The sequence below is a fragment of the Thunnus thynnus genome, chromosome 1 (genome assembly GCF_963924715.1).
Source record: "Thunnus thynnus chromosome 1, fThuThy2.1, whole genome shotgun sequence".
Lineage (NCBI taxonomy): Eukaryota > Metazoa > Chordata > Actinopteri > Scombriformes > Scombridae > Thunnus > Thunnus thynnus.
The window spans coordinates 28,730,637-28,754,777 of NC_089517.1; the positions used below are offsets into that span (position 1 = coordinate 28,730,637).

Consider the following 24,141-nt stretch of genomic DNA (forward strand, 5'->3'; position numbering starts at 1 on the left):
CATACTTCCTCACAATTAGATTTTTTATTGTGTCATGATGATTATGAACAGATAACTGATACTAATTTCCATAATGTTAATGGTTTCCATGCTTTCAGGGGCCCTTCCTTTGCTTGGTATTAAAAAGTTGTTGATTTGAAATCCAAGGACATTGCAGTACATCTACATTTCAGTCCTCTCTAATTTTCCATATATAAAAAACATCTGTCAAACCATGCTTCTGCAAATGGAAACAGCAATTTCATTCTGATGTTTTCAGTTGAGCTGATGACATTGCGCTGATGTTATTGTTGGTAATGACAAGCTCAGAGGGGTGTTTATTTTAAAGGCACTTACGACTACAGCTTCGCAAAGTCTTCTCTTTCCAAGCTGTTGAAAATACCAATAACTTTTATAGTCTGTAGTCATAATGTTGTCTTTGCCTGGTCTAAAACAGAAAGACTTTAAATCTTCAAGTGGCTATTTAGTCAAATAAAGGTCATGGGCACAGTTAACACTTGTCATTTTATCCTGTTCTGTCCATGGCCTGGCTTGCAGAACATGTTGTATATATAATATACACATATTGTACATACATATACATCAGTTCTGATAATCATTGTGAACGAGTTGCTTATACATACAGTATCTACACCATTGTCACCAAGTCCAATACATTTACTGTATTATTTACTGTATTAAGTGTTATGATCTATTTTTGTACATCAGGATACATGAGGTTCATTATGAGCTATGCAGTGTGGAAGTGATGTGTGGAAGTGTTCTTTATCCTAATGTTTGTACTTTTTAGCCAATATTATATGTAACTGGCAAGTCTTGCACCCTCTTCTAAATGAACAGTAACTTCCTCTAGTCTCCGCTGGTTGCCTGGCAACCTCACAGTGACAACTAGACTCCAGGAAGTTACTCAAAGCAAATAAGCATATCTTCCAAAATTTTGTATTCCTTTAATGCAAGCTATGGAACACAGACCAGACTGCTTTTCCAGTTCTTACAAATCTACCTCTCACTCTTTTCATGCCTCTCTTTCCAAAGTCTTCTCTCCTGAGGAACCTCAGGGATAGCCTGAAGACTCCAAGCGGAGATGTTGCCCACACCCTGAGTCTCATCTCCCTGGATTCCTTCATCCCCTGACCTCATCACTCTCCAGTCAGCTTCTCTTGCCGTTCTAATTGCAGTAAAGCTTTACACCATATTCTGCTGAGGCACAGTCTTTGTTAGTTAACTGCAATGTAATTGTCCTGTAACTGTCTCTCTAGTACTGAAGTGTGTGTTTCAACTTTCTGTGCATGCAAGCACTTTCTTGTGTGTGGATATGTGTGTATGTGTGTGTGTGTGTGTGTGTGTGTGTAGAAGAGTGTGTTAAACTTTTTGAAACATTTGCATGATAAAATAACTAGGTCAACTTATCAAAGTAAGGCCATGAAACAATAATAGTTCTGAGTGGCTTTGAAAACAGCTTTGATACATTTTACATCAAAAGGATACACTACAATGATATAATGAATTCCTGACACATTATAGCAACTTCCAACAAAGTTATAAAAACTATCTTTATTTTGGAGACATACTGAAAAAAAAGGAACAGTGATCTTGTGTTTAAATGCTAAAACACATTTATACTTGTGTATAATAGGAGTGTTAAAAAGTTGTATACTGTACTGTACAGATACTGTGTTCAAACAGCCGTAGGTACCTTTTAAATCCATATCAGAGGAATCTAGACTGACAGAAAAGTGACATCAGTTTTGCAACCACAGCCTAAGGGAAGGGGAGTGGGAGGAGATAGTGCATGTGTGCATGTATGTCCATGTAACCCAAAACACCACACACACACACACACACACACACACACACACACACACACACACACACACACACACACACACACACACACACACACACAGTCACACACATCACAAAACACATGCTATATATAAGCACCACTGAGCTGCACAGTAGTATTGCTGCTTTCTGCCGAACTGTGGTGCAATTCAAGTGGGCACATCAGCAATACGAGCAATCTTAGCAACAACTTGCAACCGCACTGTCAACAGTATTTATTGGAATATTTTAGTTTTCTTTTGAGATTTTAAGATGACCTCAGTGACCTTAAGCATACTGCTGGCCAAACTTGTTTTCAACTGTTTTCTTGTAGTAGATGTTGAGTGATAACTGAATTTCCCTCAAACCACAAAACTGCAGAACCCACAATAACCTACAGTCATTACCACACAAAAAGCAAAACACTGCATTTACATGCGATAGCAGTGGAAGTAAAACCAATGTGACTGTACTTGGGAGAACTGCACAGGGTATTCTGGGATTCATTAGCTGCCAGAAGCAGATGACTCACTGTGGTCTCCCTGACCTCCTATTTGTTTTTCTCTCATTTATTCCCTACCTTGCGTCACAAGTGAACTTAAACATGCAGAAAGACGCCTGCTTGTCATTCAGCAGTACATGAACAACAGCACAGACCAAAACCCATAAAGGAAAATAGAGATGTAAATCCACCTTTTCAAAAATAAAAATGAGCAAAACTTGATTTATCAAAAACATTGTTCAGGTGAGACCAACGATCACTCCTGCGTTTTCCCCACAGCACAGAAGCAAATGACCTGGCAAAAAAATTATGTTTTAACCGAAAATTATGGCTTCTAAGTGAGTGGTTCTTTATCTTGCAGTGCTTGTGCAGGGGGAACAGTGCGCCCCTCCCTCAGGCAGAGACTGCAGTTGAGGTTTGAGGCTGCTCTGGTATTACCATATACACTCACAGATTCACAAAAATACTGTCACACCTCATACTGGCTGTGCTATGAATATCAATACTTGCTCTCCTTTTGGACCCACTCTGCAAAACAGACAGTGAAAAATGTTCATGCATGACTACGTTCCACCTGGCCCACTCCATATATCCAGTTTAATGGGATAATGAACACACAGTATAAAGGAATTGTGCATGACACCAAGCTGTTATGCACGATGCATGACTTATGTCACTGATTTTCCTCCTTCAATAAGCTATATTTTTGGTAGCAGTTTCAAGTGCTGTGTCTGTGACATTCCAACAAGTCACCTTGACAGTGGTGTGAATAATTTTAGTAATAAGAACAAAAATTGCACTCACTCATGACCGGAAAAAGCTGTTGTACTGTGTGAAATACTCAGCGTCAATATGGTTTGGAAATTGTTTTTGCTGACATATTTACCATGTTCACATCCCCTCCCAAATCTAGTTAGCCTAGTGAGGGAAAATCCTCACTCAGTGCTAATGGGAAAATGAAGTTTCCATCCAGAAATAATGAGAAAATAATTTGAGTAAAATGTGTCTTTAGGTGTGCAAGATCCTTGAGGGACTTCTTTTATTCTGTTTTGTAAGTTCAAACCCACTTCACAAACACAGCTGGAACTATTCTGACTGCTCTTTTGTCTGAAAGGAGAGCAATCGGCAGAGGTGCCCTGTGCAACCATCCAGGTGCTGAGCTTGGCACAGACAAGAAGAAGAACCCTGTCAACCTTTCTGATACGCTTGCCTGTGTTTGAACAAAGAGGATGCTTACACACAGGCATAATTGAAGAGATCATGCAGTACCTGCATTTCCTCCTGCCAGGCACTTTCCAAGTCTTCACAGCTGTGCAGGCAAACTAGCCCGCAGAGAAATGACAAAAACAAGGAAACAAAAATCACAAAGCCAATAAGCAGCACTGAAGCTAAATTAGCAATGTCTTTGTGGAAAAGAATGGCCCTGATGCTATTGACAAGGGAGACCCGTTGTGTTTTTGATCCCCATTCAGAGTAATAACTCCGCAGGATTTTTTTTGAGATGGTCTACAAAGACATGATTAAATAGAAAATAAATAAATATTCATAACAAAGCCAATGCAGTGCCAGATGTTACTGTTAGTTGCTCTCAGAATACCACTATCCCCAAAGACCATTCACTCTGACAGACAACAGGGGTGAATACACACATGCACGAACGCACGTACGCGTACGCGTACGCGTACACACACACACACACACACACACACACACACACACACACACACACACACACACACACGAACAGCACAAAACGAACAGCACATAATCCATCAAAGCTGACTTCTCTACTACCCAGTGACCAAAAAAATTTCACTGGGTACATTGTGACAACTCCCAGTGAGGTGACCCCCGTCAAATGTTTGTGCTTAGATACATATCTTTGAAAAAGGTGACCACCTCGTTATCTATTTATGATAGATAAGACTGTTCCTCTGATAACATAAACACTAAGTAACTCACTGAAAAGACATTCAAAATGTCAAATTCACATTGGTATCAGAGGGGAAAAGGATCTGGTCAGCTCATTTACTGACTTATGGGAGATGCTGTTTTTGTTCCATTTTTCATGACAAATGTGTTTTCAGTCTGTATTAATACAATAACATACATGTAAAATAGAAAGTATTAATTCATTTGCCTGGAGATAATAAAAAGACTTCCTGGTACTCATATATAGATAAATGCCTATGGCCCTTACATGGAACTCAAAATATTAAATATCATGGTGAGGCAGCTTAGTTTTACTAATTAGCAGAAGAGAACAAACTAATCACCGCTATTTAATTACATCTTTTTACTAGCCAATTAAGTCTGACCTAACAGAGGTTAAGCATGTCTGTTGAATGCATTTCAGTAGTAGGCATGCAGTTTTTTGTGATCCTCTACTGATCCCAGAAGACACATTTTCTCTCTGTTTGTCCAATTCCATAAGGGGATCAGAGGCCAGACTCAGTTACAGAACAACACCTCTGGAGGTGTCAGTGTCTTGCTCAAGGACACTTAAACAGGGCAGATCCCATTATGCTATATGATAGCGTGCAGCCCTTATTAACAGTTTCCATAATAATCTTGCTACATGCAATTGATTATTGATACATGATGCGATTCACATAAATGCCGTCATATCAAGCATAATTACTCATATCAGTATGAGCTGGACTGCCCTGGTATTGATGTTATATTCCCATCTGCACTAATTAGACCTTTCTGTGCACAGAATACACTGTATGAGAAATGCAACACTGGCGAAAATCATTCCCTGTGTGAAGTAAAGGACAGAGAGGTTTGAAAATTGGGCGCAGCAAATACTGTAGAGGGCGGGGGGAAATTTGTAGTGCAAACATGTACTGTTAAAATTGTAGCTCCAACAATCTATTTCATGGTCTCTGAATGGCAGCGTTGATTCAGCACCACGGACAGTGACACAAGGCAGCTCTGGATCCTGAGGTTTGAGCTGACATCATTTCAAACTACAGCGTTTCACTCTCTCCTTCTTTTCCTCTCCGTCTATCTATTGTCTTTGTGTAGGAGGGAGAGAGAAAGAGGGGCAGGTTTGTTTTGAAATAGTGCAATACTCCAAAGGCTGCTGTGTGGCGTTCCAGCATGCTGCTCTCTTTTTAATTATTCACCCAAATATGCCTTTGATCCGAGCACCTGACCAGGCTTCCATTTTCTTTCCAAATCGTCCTTTTAAATGAAAGCAGTTGAGGTTAGATGAATACGCTTGATATTTGAAAAAGTACCAGTGAGCTTAGAAAATTCCTACTACAATGCTGATGACAAATACGTGCAGAGATCATAACACTTGTAAAGACTTGGAACATATGTGAAAAAGGATTATAGTCTTTGATGACACATGAGTAACAATTTCAAACAACTGAATCCTCAACAGTTTAGTGATACAAATGTTTCCCTTCCAGAGTTTTGAAATGAAATTCATATCAGGGTAGAATGCTCCCTGAACAAGATGACCTACACTATTTTCAAGCTCTATGTTAGCAACAGTTTCTTCTGCAGAAGAGTCCTTGAGCAGAGAACTGAATCTGATGCTCTTTCTGGACTAAATCTCTGACCCTCGAGAGCCATTGTTTATCAGCTGACCTTGCACTCTGACTTCTCCAGAGGTCAAAAATACCCCCATGTGGGGGTAGGTGTAGAGATCTGTTTGTTATATGACCTTTGGGTTTTTTATTTAAATGTTTTATGTCTGCTCTGTTGTAGACTCTGCTGTTAGTCTTTTGTTTTTTTTTGTTTTATGTACTGTAGTCTGAGTGTGTGTGAGCATTGATTCATAGCACTTGCTAGAATTGATTTATTTTGTATATTTATAGATATTTATCATAGACAATTCTCAATTATGTTAATTGTAAATCTGTTTAGTACAATAACTACTGATTTTTATTTTTATTTTTTGGTAAACTTTAAGAGCTCTAACATGGCTATAACATGAAGAACATACTGTATAGTACATCAGACCAGTAGAACACAGAACCACAGAGCAGGGGTTCTCAGTCCTCAGGAATCTGAGCACTGTTGGTTTTCTACCCTCCCAGGTAGTTAATAGCATTCATCTGGCGTCCCAGGTGTAAAATAGTCCCTGTTAGATGGTTAGAATGAAAATCAGCAGGACCCTGGCTCCTGAGGACCAGGATTGAGAACTGCTGCCGTAGAAAACATTTCTACAAGGCTTCACAGCAGTGTCTTTCATGACTGGTCCCCAGGACATACAGCCCTGCTGGTTTTCTTTCTAAACATGGACTTTTTTTACTCCCAGTATGCTAGATGAATGCAATTATTTACCCGAGAGGATAAAAAACAGCAGCACACCTGGGTCCAGCAGACCAGAAGACGTTTTATGAGGACGGGACTCCTTGGTAACATGTTCTATACATTAAAAAATCCATCCATTGCACAGATTGGAGAGCAATTTGAGAATCATGAAAAATTAGAAATCAGCAGACATAAAACAGACTTTCTTTAGAAGCACTGTTTTAAGTTCTGATTTGCCAGTTTATGTGTTATTATTTTCAATAAGTATTAAAAGTGGCCTATTACAAAGCTTCCATTCCTAAAACAAAACTAAATGACCTGAGCTAGGCAGGAGTAGTAACACAAATGCTGCCTTTGCACCATTTAATGTCCCAGGCTTTCCACTCTACACAAATGTTTGCATTCTTACTCTGCCCTGTGGGGCCGTCAGCCATCGCGCTCTCTCATTGGCCTGTCCCGCGCTCATTATGCAAATTAGATGGTGGGCGGGGCCTGTTCTTAAGAGTGCGATTTGACGTCATGGGCAGAGTGGCAGCTGATGGGATGGTGGGGGGGCTTTAAAAAATGAAAACATAAAGCATAAGAGAAAATAAATAAGGCTGATTCCAAACAAGGGGACTCAGGCTGTAGAGAAAAAGCAGAGAGGAGAGAGTAGGGAGGGAAAAACCGGAGGAGGAGTGGGGAGAGAGGAAGATATAACGGAGGGGGGGGAGTGTGCACTGTGCAGTTGACTACTGAGAGAGAGAGGGAGAAGGAGAGAGAGAGAGAGAGAGAGAGAGAGAGAGAGAGAGAGAGAGAGAGAGAGAGAGAGAGAGAGAGAGAGGGAGCAGCCCGCCGGCCCATTGAGGAAAGATGGCTACAGTCACTGCAAACGGAGTGCAGCAAGAGAATGGATTCAGCACCACGAACAGCGCCGGCAGGATGAACGGGCTTACCATCGGCCAGAACACCATTCCAATGAAGGACCACGACGCCATCAAGCTTTTCATCGGGCAGATTCCCAGAAACCTGGAGGAAAAAGACCTGAAACCCCTGTTTGAGGAATTCGGAAAGATATACGAACTCACTGTACTGAAAGACAGGTTTACGGGAATGCATAAAGGTTGGTTTTTTTTTTTGGCATCTTTACTTTTGCGCTCCTTTATAATAAAAAGAAGAGAAAGGCATAAAGGAATCAAAGAATGTCCCAATTCAGTTTTGGGGCAGACAGCATGAAAAGTGTGTTAATTAGCAGATGTTTGGGACAGAGTGGGATCCCTGTAGCGCCTTTACACACGCACGCGCGCACACACACACACACACTCTGTCACACACACGCGCGCGCGCGCGCACACACACACACACACACACACACGCACACACACACACACACACTGACACACACACACACACACACACACATGAGGCGTGAGAGGCAGAACACGTGGAAGTGAATGGCTTGCAAGTGCAGGGTTAATTGTTACCGCGTCCAGCCAATCCACGTGAATACTACAGCTGAAAAAGCCTTTGTGTGTTTACATTGACTATCATGTGCTGAGCATCCCAGTTAAGGGGGCGGGACAGGCAAGCGCTGGGTGCTGTGTTATTTCTGCAGCTGCAGAAATTTCTTCACAACTACAAAAAAAAGGGGGGAGAAAAAAAAGAAAAAGAAAAAAACTCTCCACTGTTCTCCATCACAGAGTCCATTTGCAGCGTATTGTCAGAGAGAAATAAATGCTTTCAGGGGAACGGAAAATACAAACCATTATGAGGCAATCAGCATCGGCGATTAAGGTGGTGCTGGCATGCCGCTTTGACCTTTCAGCGGGCTAATATTTAGACCACTTTTCAGACGTCACTAGATGTGGAAAATACTATTTACATGGCAGCTGTATTGTAATGCTGCTCCGTGGGCGGGTTGCAGTCAGGAAATACAAAGCAGGATAATAGTAGAGGCTGAGATCCAGCATGCACCGTCTTCTGGCTTGTTCTGTGTTCACTCCTGTCCCGCCATTGTCCAAAACCACCGGGACTAGTCAGTATTCACTTAGTAATTAGTCAGACAGGCCCACAGATTATCAGGGACTGATCAATTCTAATGATAGTTATAATAATGAATGCCAGAGGACATTATAGTGTGGGTTGGAAGGTGTTTTAGTTACCAAGAAAAGTCTGAATTAGACGCAATTTAAGTGCTTCATGCACTCTTACTATTATATTTTAAGTTTAATGTAGAAACAACTACAGTAGAATAACAAGTATTTAAACGTAATTATAATGACACATTAGTCTTTATTCCTACTTGCATTGGGATGTTTCACCTGTTATTTATTACAAGCCTTCAATTGCACTATTGTTTCCATTAGTCTTTTATTTTACTTTATTGTGGTTAAGTGAAATCTAATAATTATTAAAATACAATGAAAAGTTGTTGTTATTAGTATCACCATTATTACTGATTTTCAGTCCTTTTTGATAGTCTTACTTGAATTTCATGGGACTAGAATTCAGGTCACAGTGCCAGCACTATCAATGGTATCATAAGCTGGTTTCTTTTTTTATTATCAGCAAAAAGGCAGTGCTGATTTAAAAATAAATAAATAAATAAAAATAATATGACACTGCTAGTGCTGATTGTGATTGACACTATTTTTGACTGGTTGTTAATTTTGTCCTAATCTTATATTTAATTTCAAATCATACGCGTGCGCACACACACACTTCACACATACACACAGGCATCAGTAGCATTGAATTGACAATCAGTTCACTCTCAGTAAAAAAATAATCTATTCACAAGGCAGGCAGATTATGTATGATATGTAAGTCAGTGGCTACAGTTCATGATCTTATTGATCAGCACATGGTCAAGTGCTCTTGTGGGAGAAGTGAGTGTGGGCTCAGCATTGCTTTCCTGTGCGTGCAGCCCTGAAGGTCTTCATGCGCCACCTGTTCCTCCAGCCATCAGTCGCTGGTGCTCAACCTGCTCCTCCCCTGTCCAGTGTTCCACTTTGGAGCCCGATGATCGATTAAAACAATATTTCTGATGTTCGTGTTGTTTACGCCTGTCCTCGACCATCCCTGAATGTCAACACTCTGGAGGGTGGTTGCCTCGGGAAGGATAATCCTGTTCCAAAGCCAGACTGTATGCCCGTTCAAATCATCCTCCACCAAGGCCACTCTGATGTATGCATTATGCCCACTTCATCCCGCATGACATTCAAAGTCACTTTGGGAGCACAGGCGTGCACTTTTAATACGATTTCACCAATGCATTATATGGATGAGTTTTTCTTATTGGCCACTCATCTAAAGCATATTCATGCCTCCTGCTGTGTCTACGCGTGATACCTGTAGACTGAAGCAAGAAAGAACAAGAGTAAGAAAATGGGATTAGCGTCGTTAACAGAGCCGAAGTAGATATAGTGTATCATCAGCTATGTCACTCAAGGAGAGTAGTTTAAAACACTGACTGAACTCCCATTCTGAAACAGAGAAAAGCTTTTGTAGGGGAATTGAAGGTAACATTACTAACTTAGTTACCTGCATAAGTTCTTTAAAAAAAAGTTTGTGCAGTCTTAATTCTGTTGTGAACAAACATTAAGGTCAGCACAACAGTCTTCCATATAATCATATTTCTAACTTTTAAATTAAATTACAATAAAGCATGTCGTAATATCAAGTTGTGCACAAGTAAAAAGCAAGCATACTAAATATAATAATAATAATAATAATAATAATAATAATAATAATAATAATAATAAAAAAAAACTGTAAAGCATCAGCAATTGCATTCAGTCTTATTATAATGTTTAACGTTACCTTCCTCTTTCACCTGCAAATGTTACTTATGATATACAGTAAAACCTATAAAATCTAAAACTCCACAGTGAAGTTTATAGTGGTATAAAACTTAACTTTTCTAGACATGTTTGCTTCTATATGTTCCCTTTATTTTCAAACTCATACTTTTTTTAGTTTTAGATTTTACAGGAAGACATTCAGCCATATAGCTGCATAGTTGTGGAATACTTTCATTGTGGATAGTGGGGCATAACTTTTAACAATTCCCATTTGGATTGCAGCTTCACACTCTCCATCCTCAAAGTCTACTATAGAGTTTTCTGCCATGTTGGTTATTTAGCACGTACACACCACCTGCCTCAGCACTCTGGGATGTCCATCACATACATAGTTAATGGAAGATTTTGAAACACTGAAATGGTTCTCAGTTTGATGGTGAGCCATCACACTGATACAATAATAAAACATATTTGTCCAAACACATACCAGTAAGTGTTGGAATGAAATCATCCACTGGGCTGTAGTTGCATAGCTGAAGATGATATGCGACTCATCTAAGGGACTTCATCAGTTCTACAGGCTGCTGGGGAGGCCTGAATGCCTAAACCTCTGTGGGTTGCTCACACCATCGCTTGAGGGTAGTTGAGAGATGTTAAGGTCACATGACAGACTCGCCACCCCTTTGATGATGAAACATCTTCATCTCTACAGCTACAGAACAGTGAATAGTTTTATTTCAACCTGATGTTGTACTTTCTGGATGAATGGGATTAATTTACACAGACAAGTGTTAGCCGTGTAACTATCATCAACAATGTAATAGCATAGCTTTTAGAGTAATTTCCTTCACATCTGTACAATCTAAGGTTTTGCAATAATCTTTGGTCCACATTATATGTGTTGCATAGTGCTTTAAAAAGTAATTTGTGTTCTATTTGGTGCACAAAAATGCATAATATGCCAATGGATAGTGGCAAGCTATTATGTCAAAAGCCCGGGAGGCACCCAATGTTGTAATATAACCACAAATTCAATCCACATTTTTATCATAAACAGTAACACAAACATTTTTCACAGCACAGGAGTGGGGGAGGATATAATCAGCTTGGCTCCATGATCCCCAAAACATAAAGTTCATAAAGATTTAGTGTCGTGCCATGAATTTGGTTTGACTGCTACTTTGAAATCCTTCTTTGAGCTCAGTATGTGGTTGAGAAAGATTTGATTTGTTTCAGATAGATGATGTATATGGCTGTTGGCATCAGTTAGTAAACCATAGCTAATGGATGATTTGCAGCTCTACCTTTTTCACAACCCGAGTCCTGTGACACAGAATTGCACCATAATTATGGATTTAAGGGCAGATCAAAATATGTCATGTTTGCTCATGACTAATTCATGTGGATTGTACTGCATCAGTTTGAACAGATGTTTTGTGCTTTGTGAATTCTTACTTTGGGCATTTAGGGTATCTCCAGGGACTTCAGTGTGTGAATGTAGCTGTGTTTTTTTTCATCTGTTTCTTTTAATGGATGATTATATCCTGCCTCATAGTTGTTAGGCACTGTTGCCTTTTTTTTTTTTTTTTTTTTGAGAATATTTTAAAATTATTTTTTAAACATAAATAGTCATGGGACAAAGAATATAAAAGTAAAACAAATACAATACAGCCCGAACCATAACATATTATCCCCTTAACCCCACCTACACCAACCTTCCCCTCAGACTCCTCCGGGCAAAACAATACAAACTGCTGGTAACAAATAGTAAGAATTCATAGCACATTAACAATTCATACTGAGAGTTCATACCAGAAAGTAGTCAACTAACATAGAAACACAAGATAAGAAGAGAAAGACAAAGGACAAGACAAATAGAAAACAAAAAGATAACAAAACAAATAAACAAAAAAAAAAAACTAATTTCTGCCCCCATGATGTTTCTTCCCTTTTAAGAAACTGTACTAAGGGAACCCATGCTGTATTTCCTTAAATGTCACTTGTTTGTTTAACAGTATATATGTAATTTTTTCTATACATACAAGATGCCATCTTCTTAATCCACTTACCTATAGATGGTTTATTTCTACTTTCCAGTTAAGGGATATCAGCCTCATTGCTTGCAAAATGCACATGTTGATAAGCACATAATGGCCCTTTTTATATTTAAATCTTTAGGGTAATGATATGACAAATGATAAATACTCTAGGTTCAAAGGGGAGGTAGGTGTACTGAAAACAACTGTGCAATAGTATGATGTACATCTTTCCAGAAAGTCCTTATCTATGTTCCCATAAGCAATGAAGAAGTGTTCCTTTGACATCATTATATTGAGTACAAGTATCTGGGATACTACTGTCAAATTTGTGAATTTTGACAGGTGTTACATATGTACGCTTCAGCCATTTGACCTGAATTAATTTAAGGTGACTATTTATTGAATGTGTCTTTATTTCCTCATATATTTTCTTCCAATCGTCGATGTTAAATCTTTTCTCCATACCTGTAAAGTTTTCTCTGAGGACACTTGAGATCCTTTGACTAGAAAATCATAAAGGGATGAAATCAGTCCTCTGCTTTAATAATTTTTTTAGTCTAATTTCTTCCAAGGAGGAGAGGGCAGGACATTCATATATTTGTTTTTGAGCTATTGGACCCCACTGTATATAAAATTTCATATTTGAAGGAATTTTAAAAAGTCTTTGCTTTGTAAATCACATTTAGCTGACAGTTCTTGAAAGGACATAAGATTCACCTCCTCATAAATCTCCAGTCTGTCTAATGCTCCTTCTGAACCACATTTTAAGACCTTCAGTTTTGATGAATATAAATATAGATGTAGCAGTAAATTTGAGTCAAGAGAACAGTCCTCTCACTCTATCCAACCTGGGACATTATCTAAAGAAAAAGAAAACATAGTTGTTTGTAGTTGAGCTGCCCAGTAGTACCACTGCAAATCTAGGCACTTAAGTCCTCCCTTGTCATTTGCAAGGCATAGAAGCGATAAACATAATCTTGGGCGTTTGTTGTTCCATATAAATTTGCTAAAAGCCCTCTTAAGCATCGGAAATACAATAAATAATAGTATCTTGGTGGGGGTAGAGGTACATTCTGAAACAAATAGAGAAACTTTGGCAGAAGATCAATTTTTAAAATATTAATTCTGCCAATTAAAGAGATTGGTAATGTCATCCTTCATGCCAGGAGTTTGGTAGCCTGCTCTAACACTGGGTCATAATTAGTTTGTGTTTTATATTATTATACAAGGGACAATCTTATTCCCAAGTAGGTGAAATAATTGTGCCACATTCTGACTAGGCTTTGTCCTCTCCCTTTCATTTAATAATATGAAGGTTCTTATTATTGACCTTATATCCTGATATTTTCCCAAAGATTGAGACAATATTTAATAATGTTGGAATTGATTTATCTACATTTTTTCATACAAACAATGACATCATCAGCAAATAGTGCTATCCTATGTCCAGTTTGGCCTATTTGAATACCAGCTTAATCCTTATGGGACCTTATTGCTATGGCAAGTGGTTTGATAGCTAAAACAAAAAGAAGAGGGGAGAGGGGGCATCCTTGGTGGTATCTTCTAGATATTGAGATTGGTTTGGATAGTGTAGTGTTGGCTAAGATTTCAGCCGTTGAGTTTGTATACTGTAATTTAACCCAGTTGCAGAATGTTTCCCCAAAGTCAAATTTAGTAAGAATAGGAAAAAGATTCGACCCTATCAAATACTTTTTCTGCTGATCCCAGTGGATCTGTTTAGGGAGTACCCTCTCTAATCGCCTTACCAGTAATTTGCTAAGAATTTTCATATCCAAGTTAAGAAGACTAATTAGACGAAAATTTTCACACTTGCTATTTGATTTTCCAGGTTTCAGAAGTAGAATCATTAAAGCTCCTCTTAAAGATGTCGATAACAATTCTTCCTGAAAAGCTTCAAGGAACATTTGTAGAAGTAGTCTCAATAATTTATCTCTAAATTTTTTATAAATGTCCATTAGTAAGCCATTTGGCCCAGGAGCCTTTCCTGTATTCATATCATGTATGGCCTCTGAAATTTCCTTTAAAGTTAGATTTGAATCTAGGTTCGTTTTGGATTCTTCTGACATTCATGAAGTATTTAACTGATCTTAAAAAATATTTTGTGCATCTAAATTCATTATGTGTTCATTATGGTGTAGTTTCTCATTAAATGCTTTAAATGTATTATTTATCACTACTGGGTCAAACATATGTTTTCCTTTATTATCTTCAGTACAGTGAATAGGCCTATTCTGTTGCTGCTGTTTAATATGCCAGGCTAAAGGTTTTCCCTGTATTTCCCCTTGGTCATACTAAGCTTGTTTGAGCTTCAACAAACTTTATTCTGCAAGATTTGCTGACATCTTATTGTAATTCGTTCTATAAAGAAGTGATTTCTGTTGTACCTTTGCACTGTCTCCTAAGTTTTGATCCAATTTTTTTAGAGTGTAAGATTGCCATGTCCTGAATTTGTACTAATGTAGCTTACAATCTGCTCTCCAATAAATGCTTTAAAGGCTTCCCATCTAGTGGTTACAGAGGTTTCATTAGACTTCATTAAAAAAAAGCCTATTTGTTTCCCTAGAAATTCTATAAATGAGGGATCCAGGAGCCACTTTAACTGAGATCGTCATCTTAGAGGGTCACAAATTAATTTAGAGTCTATGTAAGTCAAGGAAATAGAGGCATGATCTGATATGATAATACTATTGTATTGACAATTTTCTATTTAGACATTAGCTGGGCAGAGATTAAGAAAGAGTCAACAGGCAAGTATTTATGATATCTACTTGAATAACAGGAATAAGTTAATGAAAAAGGGTTTAAGACCCTCCATACATCTATTAAATGGAGTTCTTCCATAAACTGAATAATTGTCTTTCATTGTGTTCATATGGGAATTATCAATTTGTGTTGAACGATCTTTAGCTGGGTCTAAAGTACAACTGAAGTCTCCTGCAACAATATTCTGTCCAGAAAGACTGGAAACTATAAGGAATAAATTGGTATAGAATCCAGGATCATGCATATTTGGGCCATAAACATTTTTTATATTTAATCTATCATCTTTACATGTGCCTTGAACTACCAAAAATCTACCCTCTGGGTCTTTGATTACATTCTGGATCTGAAACAGAATACAGTAATGAATAAGTATAATGACCCCTCTTGACTGAGAGGAAAATGATGAGAAAAAACCTGTCCTGACCATTTATGCCTTACTAATATTAGAGATGTCTCCTGGGAACAAATGTGTCTCCTGAAGAAAGACAACATTTGCTTGTAACTGTTTTAATCTGTTTGAAATTATTTTTTTGTGTCTATCTATCCATCTATCTATCTATCTATCATATATGCAGGACCTCATTTTGAGATGTTGCAAAATGAAATTTCTTCTTAAATTGTGACTTAATCAAAATCTTTAATCAAATAATTGCATATTAATTGCTTTCACATGGAAATAATAATAATAGTCAATTAACATAATAACAATACTAATGTTTAATATGCAATATGCACATAATAACCAAACCTTTTCTAGTTATGTCAGGATACTGCATGCTTGGAAGCTCCTTTGACCCTCTGGCTCAGGTGACCTCAGTGAGCACACAGGCTATAAACAACAAAATACAAACAGTTCAACAGGCTGCTATCACTTTATTGGTTGAGGACCTTCAATTGTGGGACTACATTTTCATAAAAATCTGGAACATAATACGTGCAATTAAAATACAAATATACCTCTTTTACATCTTGTTCCATAAGCAAAATACTACATTTATCTATAATCTTGCAACACAAGGATCCAGTCGTATTTATATATGATTTGTCTCTTTGTTTAATTGATAATTGTGTGTAAATAAACATAAGCAAGCAGTATGACTGAATGATTTTGAACTTAACTTTTATTATTTATTATTATGTATTATTATTATACCATGGCAACTTGTCAACAACATGTTATCAAATATGAAACATCAGAATCAGCATATAAGGCATATAAGCATATCCAGTAGGCTTCTGACAGAATGCATAGGCTACTATTCACACAACCCTGGAGATTTTTTTATCTTAATGATTCTTGGTTTTGGGATTTAAATAGACAAAAGTGAGGTAATAATAATAATGAAATAAACAAAGTAATTAAATTTAAAATTTAAAATCTTTTTACAGAATGGAATAGAAATAGTTTAGAAATGGGATATTAACAGTACAAAGGAAATATGGACTGTGCCATGGACAAAAAAATGAAGTGTATGAAATATATGAAGGTGACAAGAGCAAAAATTAAATGTGACATGCATAAATAATTAAATAATATAAAAGTGGAGGTTGAATGCAATGTACAATCTGAAGTCCAGTTTGATGAAATATATGAAAGTGATAAGTGCAGGGATTAAACGAGGAATGTGAAATGTAAAGTCCAGTTTGACAACCCCATCTTCATCCGGTATATATGGCCATGGTGCAAGATTTGATGCAATTTAGTGGCAATGCAGGTTAGGGTTAGGGAAGGGCATTGTGTTGTGGGTGGACTTGGCATGTTCAACTACTGTTTTGGGTTGTCTGCCATGGGTGGGCTTCATTCCATTTGAAATTGCTGCCAGTCAGCCACAATCACAAATCCAAACGCCACTGTCTCTGTTGTGTGTGAAGGGGGTGTGACTCCATGAACACACACAAATCTTAATCAGTTTGGAATAAATTCAGTAATTAAAAGTAAATAGTAGATATAATAGTAAATAAAAGTTTTGTAATGGGTAACAAAGCAGACTGTCTTTGTCTCCATAGTAACAGTGGCTGAGGATCATGGGTGACGCAGCCTTCCGCTATCCAAAACAGACAAAAGAACCCTTAATTTCTCAGACTTGAAGGAGAAATAATTAAAACGGATGGCCATAACATTAACCTATTGCATTGTTGAGTTATCAAGGACACTTTTGAGTTTTTGTGTTGAGAAATGTTGAGGATATCATTAAAAGAAAACCTTAACACAGTATCATACACCGAGGGGCATGACAAAGCGGCAGTATTTGACAAGTTGGGAATGGGAACGTGTGGGAGTTTTGCAGCCCTCTGTGTGATCCATCCTGCTAGGGAAAAAGGAAAATACCAAAGAAAATGAAACCAAAAAAAAAAAAAAACTTCCCCAACCCTTCAAACAGAGTTCATCCAGGCAGAAAGTTATTAGTTCAGATTTTCCATGAAGCTTTTCACTTCAGCAGGATTATTAAAGGTGTATGCTCGGTCTCCATATGTACCCAGCAGACGAGCTGGGAACAGGATCCTGAGTTTAATGATGACTTTATCATGCAGCGCCTGGCGCGTTTCATTGTAGTTTTGTTGCTTCTTGTGGGTCTCAACAGACAGATCTGGAAAGAATTTTGTCTTTATATATCACTTTTCCTTTGTCTTTAGCAGCCCTCAGAATCCAAAAACCTCATAATTAAAGTTCTCGGTGTAGTTGAATTCAAACCTCTCCTGGAGTCAGAGATCAGGTGCGCTCTCTCAATTATCAGTGGAGAGAGAAGCATATCCATACCTAAAACTTTGGGAAGCCAGCTTTCCAGGAAAATACATATATGTCCTGACCCTCTTCTTTCTCAGGGAGGCCTATTAGTCTGAGGTATATCTATACGACTCCGGCACTCCAGTTCATCCACTTTCATTTGTAGTATTTCAACATATGACTCCAGTGATTTTGCATGAGTTTCAAGTTGATTGATTTTGTCTTCTGCACCTGAGATATGTTCTTCAGCTACAGCGATTTGTTGTTTAACTTCACTGACAGCCGACAAGACCACCTCAATTTTGTTGGTAACTCGACCTACCATCTCCTTAATGGCTCTCATTATTTCAGTGTGGCTTGTGCTGGTGCTACCATTGTCTCTAGTGTTTTCTTGTTCAGATGTATTACCTCTGCCAGGTTTTGGGTTGCCCATATCATTAACGTCAACTAGATTCTTCTTTTTTGGAAATGTTGCACAGGTGAAATTTTTTAGATCACTTTTTTGTAAAATTAACTGAAAAAAAGGGTTTCTTCAGTATTTAGCAGTTATGCCGGGGCACTGAGATTCAGTGCTGTTCAGCCCTGCGCCATAACCATACCATACACTGTTGCCTTTAATGTCGGTTTGATAGTTTGTGTGTCGTCAGGGAGCCTTATACAGCGAGTGGGATGACTTGACACTATTGGCGGGCATGGGGCTCATCAGTGTGTGGTGCAGCCAGGTTGTGCTGTTTAACATCCATCATTTCACTGAGCACTACATTATCATAATACTTAGTGTCAGTGCCAGAACGCATGCATTGTTCAGACATGCTGAATGTTAGTGGGGGGCAAATCTTTTGCTTGAGTAGAGTTATCTATCAATCCGTCTCTGATGCTGAGAGGAGGGACTCTGAGCTGCACCACACAGCCAGGAGGAAGAGATACAAAGAGTTGTTAAATATCCTCATCCATTCTGCTCTCCTTGGTAGGTCCATGCAGTGTAATTGGCTATAAATAGCCTGCCAAATTGACATAAAAAAGCCCTCTCAGCCATTGAAATGTCAAATGTAAACCACAGTAGGGCACTAATATCTAATTGCAAATAAGTCAAAGAATGTAGCAACAAATCCTTGAAAGTTAATTTTCAAAACATACGTTTTGCAGTTTTCAAGGAAATTAAATTTGATCTCTTCTTTTTGAAATGGCAACTAGGAGTTACAGGTCCATGCTTGTATTGGGTTTTATCTACAGTATGAGTGTTGTAAAGAAAGTGTTGGACAGTGATTGACAGTTTGTATAAGTTGAGTGACAAGTGTAGCTTAAGTCTACAGATGACCTCTTTGATCATTAGAAGGGGGCTTGTGTATGAACCAGACAGCTACAGGAAGTGCTCTGAACAGGCTGCTCTGAATGTAGATGGATGGAACTACTAAAAGATAGAAAGATGCTCTGCAGGTAATAGTGTGGTTAACACAGAAACATGAAGCAGTGGATGAATTCTCACATCGTATTTGTCTCAGTACCCATGAGAGGGTCAGGCTGTCACATTCAGCTGCATCCAGTTGTTTTACATAATTTCTGCGCCTAGATCTTTTTCGGAAATTAATTTGCATTCTTTTCCCAGTTTAATGAACATTCTTGGATCAGACATTGTGTGAGGAGACTGAAGGAGAGCAAATTGCTCATGATTCATGAATTCACTGCTAATGAATTGAAATTTTATACAAATTTGTTCTGGAGTTATTTCAATTACAGGTACCTGATGCCTTAAAAAAGCACAATTTACTCTTAATGCCTGGATGCATGCAATTGTGAGCACATACTAATTTCCATTTTAAAACAAATTGTTAGAAGAGGCGTTACAGGGGAAAAAGTTCTTTAAGTAATTACCCAAAACGTGTCTTGCAAATGCAAACACACACATTTCCTGCTTTCTCTTTGAACCAGTTTGCAGGGTTTGCTTTTTCATTTGCCTTAAATATAATTTGTTGAACTTTTGTCCCTCACTGAAATTATGGTGTCGTAAATTGTCTGTGATTACCAAAGTATTATTTTCACCCCACTTAACCTCCTCATCACAGGAAGCCACCAGTCCTTCTGTTGAACTACCACCTAAGTTTACCCTTAATTTTAGAGCCTTGTCCATGTTCCCATTTTCCTCTTCTTCCCATCTTATTTCCGTCAGTCTTTAGAATATTTCAGTGATTCAAACTTTTAATCACATGAAGATCTTAAGTATCAGTACAAGAAAATCAATGTGAGGCATTAAAGAACAAAGAGTTTTTGCACATTTTAGCCATTTTACTAAAAATAATGTACCTCACGTTACTGTTAATGTGTCCTTCCTATCTTTGAGGCAGCCAGTTCTTTTTCAATACTTCCAGCACTTTAGGAAAATCAACTTGTAGAGACTTAAATCTTGCATCATTTGCTTAAGTTATGGTATTCATCACAGTGACAGGTAACATTTTTGTGTGGTGTCATTAAGTACGAACGTAATCCCATGCCAATTAGGTAATTTAAAATTTTAAGCTGACAGTGCTATCCTGTGACCAGCTGGTACATCCCTGTTACCTTCTCTCAAACGGCATCATTGTGCCTCTCCTCCAAGCTGAATGCTCATCTGTTCCACAACTGGCTTTCTCAATCACTAACTCCTTTGGGCTTAAGTTGTCCCCTGAGCCAACACTGTTGGAAATGAAGCTTTCCTAAAGCCCTGCCGAATTCCCACTGCTGTGAGGAAGCTGTGGCAGCCATGCAGATGGTCTGAATTTTAAAGGCTGCGCTGCACAAAGAGTTTAACAATACATTTGAACTGATATTTTTCTTTAAACAATAACTCATTGCTGTTAATCATGCTTCTGGAAAAACAGACTTGAGCTAGAAAAATTAAAATAGGTTAAAATAAAGCAAAAAAAAAAAAAAAGAAATTTAAGAAAAAATCAAGTAAAAAAAGTTATTATGTTAAATTATCTTATCCAAAAGTAAGGCTTTTTATTGCCACACTTTTTTTTTTTTTTTTAAATCTTTCATAAAAGAACAGTCCAAGGCTACTTCCAAGGAGGGACAATAGTCAAACTTCATTTGTAAACTAAAAATCGCCATCACTGCTGCATGAGAATTTACACTGAATTGTAGTAGGGACTTTTTTTAATGACATTCAACAGTACATCACATGATGAAAGCTTGTCATGATGTATTCTCAACATCTGCAAATCAGTGAGGGAAATACCAAAAGAATGTGAGGGCAGTGGCAGAAACAGTGTCAGGAACAGACTACCATTCCCATAAGCCTTTGCTATAGGGCATGCCCCTCGGGAGGCCTTGGCTCATGTCCCATAGTTCTGTAACGTCACAAAGGATGAAGAGTATTTCCCCAGGCTCCCAAACTTTTCCGTTTTGCTGTGTGGCATGATGTTTCATCAGTGTCATTAAGGTGATTTTTCCTCTTGAGTAACTGTCTAGTTGTGGAGGTGGGTGAAGGTTGTCGTGAGAGGGAGCTCTTTTGGCTGGGCGCCAGAGTGTGTTGCTCAGTTTCGGTGGTTGATGGGTGCTATGTGCTGCATGCTGGGTATCATCTCCTGTATGTGTGTGTATGTGTGTGTGTGTGTGTGTGTTTCTCTCTCTCCCCTCCCATGGGAATCCTTGGCAGCAGGTGTGACATGTAGTAATGGGAAATTATGCTGCACAGTGCAAAACCTCTTCTGAACGGGGTCACCCACTGTCAGCTCTGCCAAGCGCATAACAGAGCAACCACTCACCCTTTAATGAAAGCTGTCACATATTTGTTAGAGCCTTATTTATTGATGCTTATTCATTCTGTTTTCCTGAATTTTCCAACTTTAGGAAAAGTCTCCAGAGATGTGTGAGAGTACAGTTTGAGAGGTTTTTAATGACTCAGCTGCTAAAAAAAAAATCTGCATACTGTTTGACTTTTTCCTCTTGTGCTTGGTTCAATAATTATGAAAGTGATCGTTCATCAGAAAGTAGTATGCATATTTTTTTAGTAACTGAAACAAAAAAAAATCACCCAATCTGGGGTGACTAAGCATTTTCCATCACCACTCTGTCAAACTTTACCCCCAGGAACACACCAGTTTGTACATCCGTATGATGAATATTTTGTTGTTTTATTTTGCTTTGTCTATTTTACTATATCAAACTGAATGGAAGAAATGACAGAATTAGATAACAACAACAAAAAAATGTAACCTGTGTGGTAAACAGTTTATTCTGATAAACAGTGGAGATATACATGAGTTCAGTAAATCTGATCTGAACGGGTTGTCATATTTTGAATAAGAAAAAAATGGTGTAAAATTTTAATCTTATTTCTCAACCAGCATGTTATTTTCTCTGGGGGTATGGAGCTATTAACTTCAGAGAGACACATTCCAATTGTCAGCGGAGTGTATGAATTCCATTTTAATATAATTCATGTTTTTGGCAATAGCTTGTAAAACTCTAGTAAGTCTTATATTATGGCCATGCGTAGATTGGAATTACTTCAGTGAAATCACAAATCTCTGGGTCTATTTGGAGGGTTACAATGTAGGTTTTGGAAGTCGACAGAAGGAATGCTTAATCTTCTAATAAATATCGGAGGAGAGGTGTTAGGCTGGCTTCACATGGTGTGTTTAGAACGCGACTTGTTGGAGTTTCATTGTAGAGCTATCCAATGAAAATCAAGATCTACATGGGCTGATATTAAGATGATGGTGAAAGCTAGTTTATCTTTTTTTTACAACCAGTATTTTTACATTTTAGACATTGTCCTTGATGCATAATAAATGTTGAAATCCCTAGATCATCATAATGACATTAACATGACTTTATACTATAGGGAGTTTATGTCTGCGGTCTACTATAAAGTCTGTAAGACTGTTAAGTACCCTAAAAAGCACAACATACATTAAATGTACTTTTCCTCTAAAGATGGCCATAAATCTAATGTCACTGTAATTTTTGTCCCTCTTTTTCAATTGTTAATGGTGGTATGTAGTAGTCAAGCTTTTTCTGGTTGAATAATCCTATCTTTCTCCTGTCTCCCTGACACTTTAGGATGTGCCTTTCTAACATACTGTGCCAGAGAGTCAGCACTGAAGGCCCAGAGCGCCCTCCATGAACAGAAGACTCTGCCAGGGGTAAGTGCCCCCGATCTGCCCTCTGTCATAGGCTAAAGCCCTTGGGGCAGCCAGGCTGGCATGGGAACCTACATTAACATAGGAATTATATCACATTCACACACACACATACACACACACGGAGGCACATGGGGACACGGCATACATTAAGACACACATTAAGACACTCAGACATGGAAACAGATGGAAGGGGTCTCTCATACTTTCTCCCTCTCAGTCTCTTTTTCTTGCTCACTCTCACACACATCCTTTCTCACTCACTCACCTACACGCACACACGGAGACATACTAAAAGAGTGTGAGTGGCCTATCTCACCTTGCAGTGTCTTATTACACTAATCACCCCGGCGGAGATATTTGATAAGCGCTCCTTCATAACAGCCTGTGCCGTCCTTCCCCTGTCCTCTCACAATATGGCTGCCGCAGACACTAATTGCCTTGAGGAATCCCACTCTCATTATCACATATAATCAAACAGTAAGTATAAACAATCATTTTTACCATGTATATCACCATCTGGTGTTTTTGTTTTAATTCTCTCTCCTCCCCCCCCCACCCCACGTCTTCTATCATATATCAGCCTTTGGCGGGCGGGTAACTTTTTCAATTAAAATAATGGCCTCTTCAAATGACACAGGTAAAACGTACCCCATAGTGGGCTCTTAAGCCCACCCAGGAGGAGACCCTCAATCTGGGATGAGTGTGAGCTTGTGGTGTCTATCTGTACTTGATGTGTGTGAGGGGGATTGACTTTCACATCAGGGGAATTATCGAGGTGTGATTGAATTATGCCCGCGGGTCCCTAAGAAGGAGAAGCTGCTCCAGAGCCCAAGCACCTCACAGCAACCCCCCCCCCCGCCCCTTTCCCTTTCACCACGTCCCAGGTTGGGGCTTTAATCAGAGCCTCAGGATATCCATCTAAATCTCCAGGGAGGGAGAGAGGTACGGAGAGACATAAGGCGATAGGATGGAAGAGACAGGAAGTAGGAGAGGAGGAAAGTATGGATAGAGAATGGCTTGGAAAGGGGGAGGGTGGTAGGGTCAGGGGTGGGTGATGGAGTTTTGGGCTTTATATGGTTCCTCACTG

General features: G+C 38.6%; 1 protein-coding gene across 1 annotated transcript in view; it reads left to right on the forward strand.

The window, feature by feature from the left end:
- The first annotated feature begins 6,882 nt into the window (after positions 1-6,882).
- The window catches only part of celf6 (CUGBP Elav-like family member 6), a 152,007-nt gene continuing 134,748 nt past the window's right edge, over positions 6,883-24,141 (forward strand). Inside the window, exons 1-2 of the mRNA XM_067594659.1 lie at positions 6,883-7,700; positions 22,972-23,054. Of these exons, the coding sequence (XP_067450760.1) occupies positions 7,451-7,700; positions 22,972-23,054 (333 nt within the window). The 5' untranslated portion in view covers positions 6,883-7,450. The remainder of the gene's footprint in view (positions 7,701-22,971; positions 23,055-24,141) is intronic.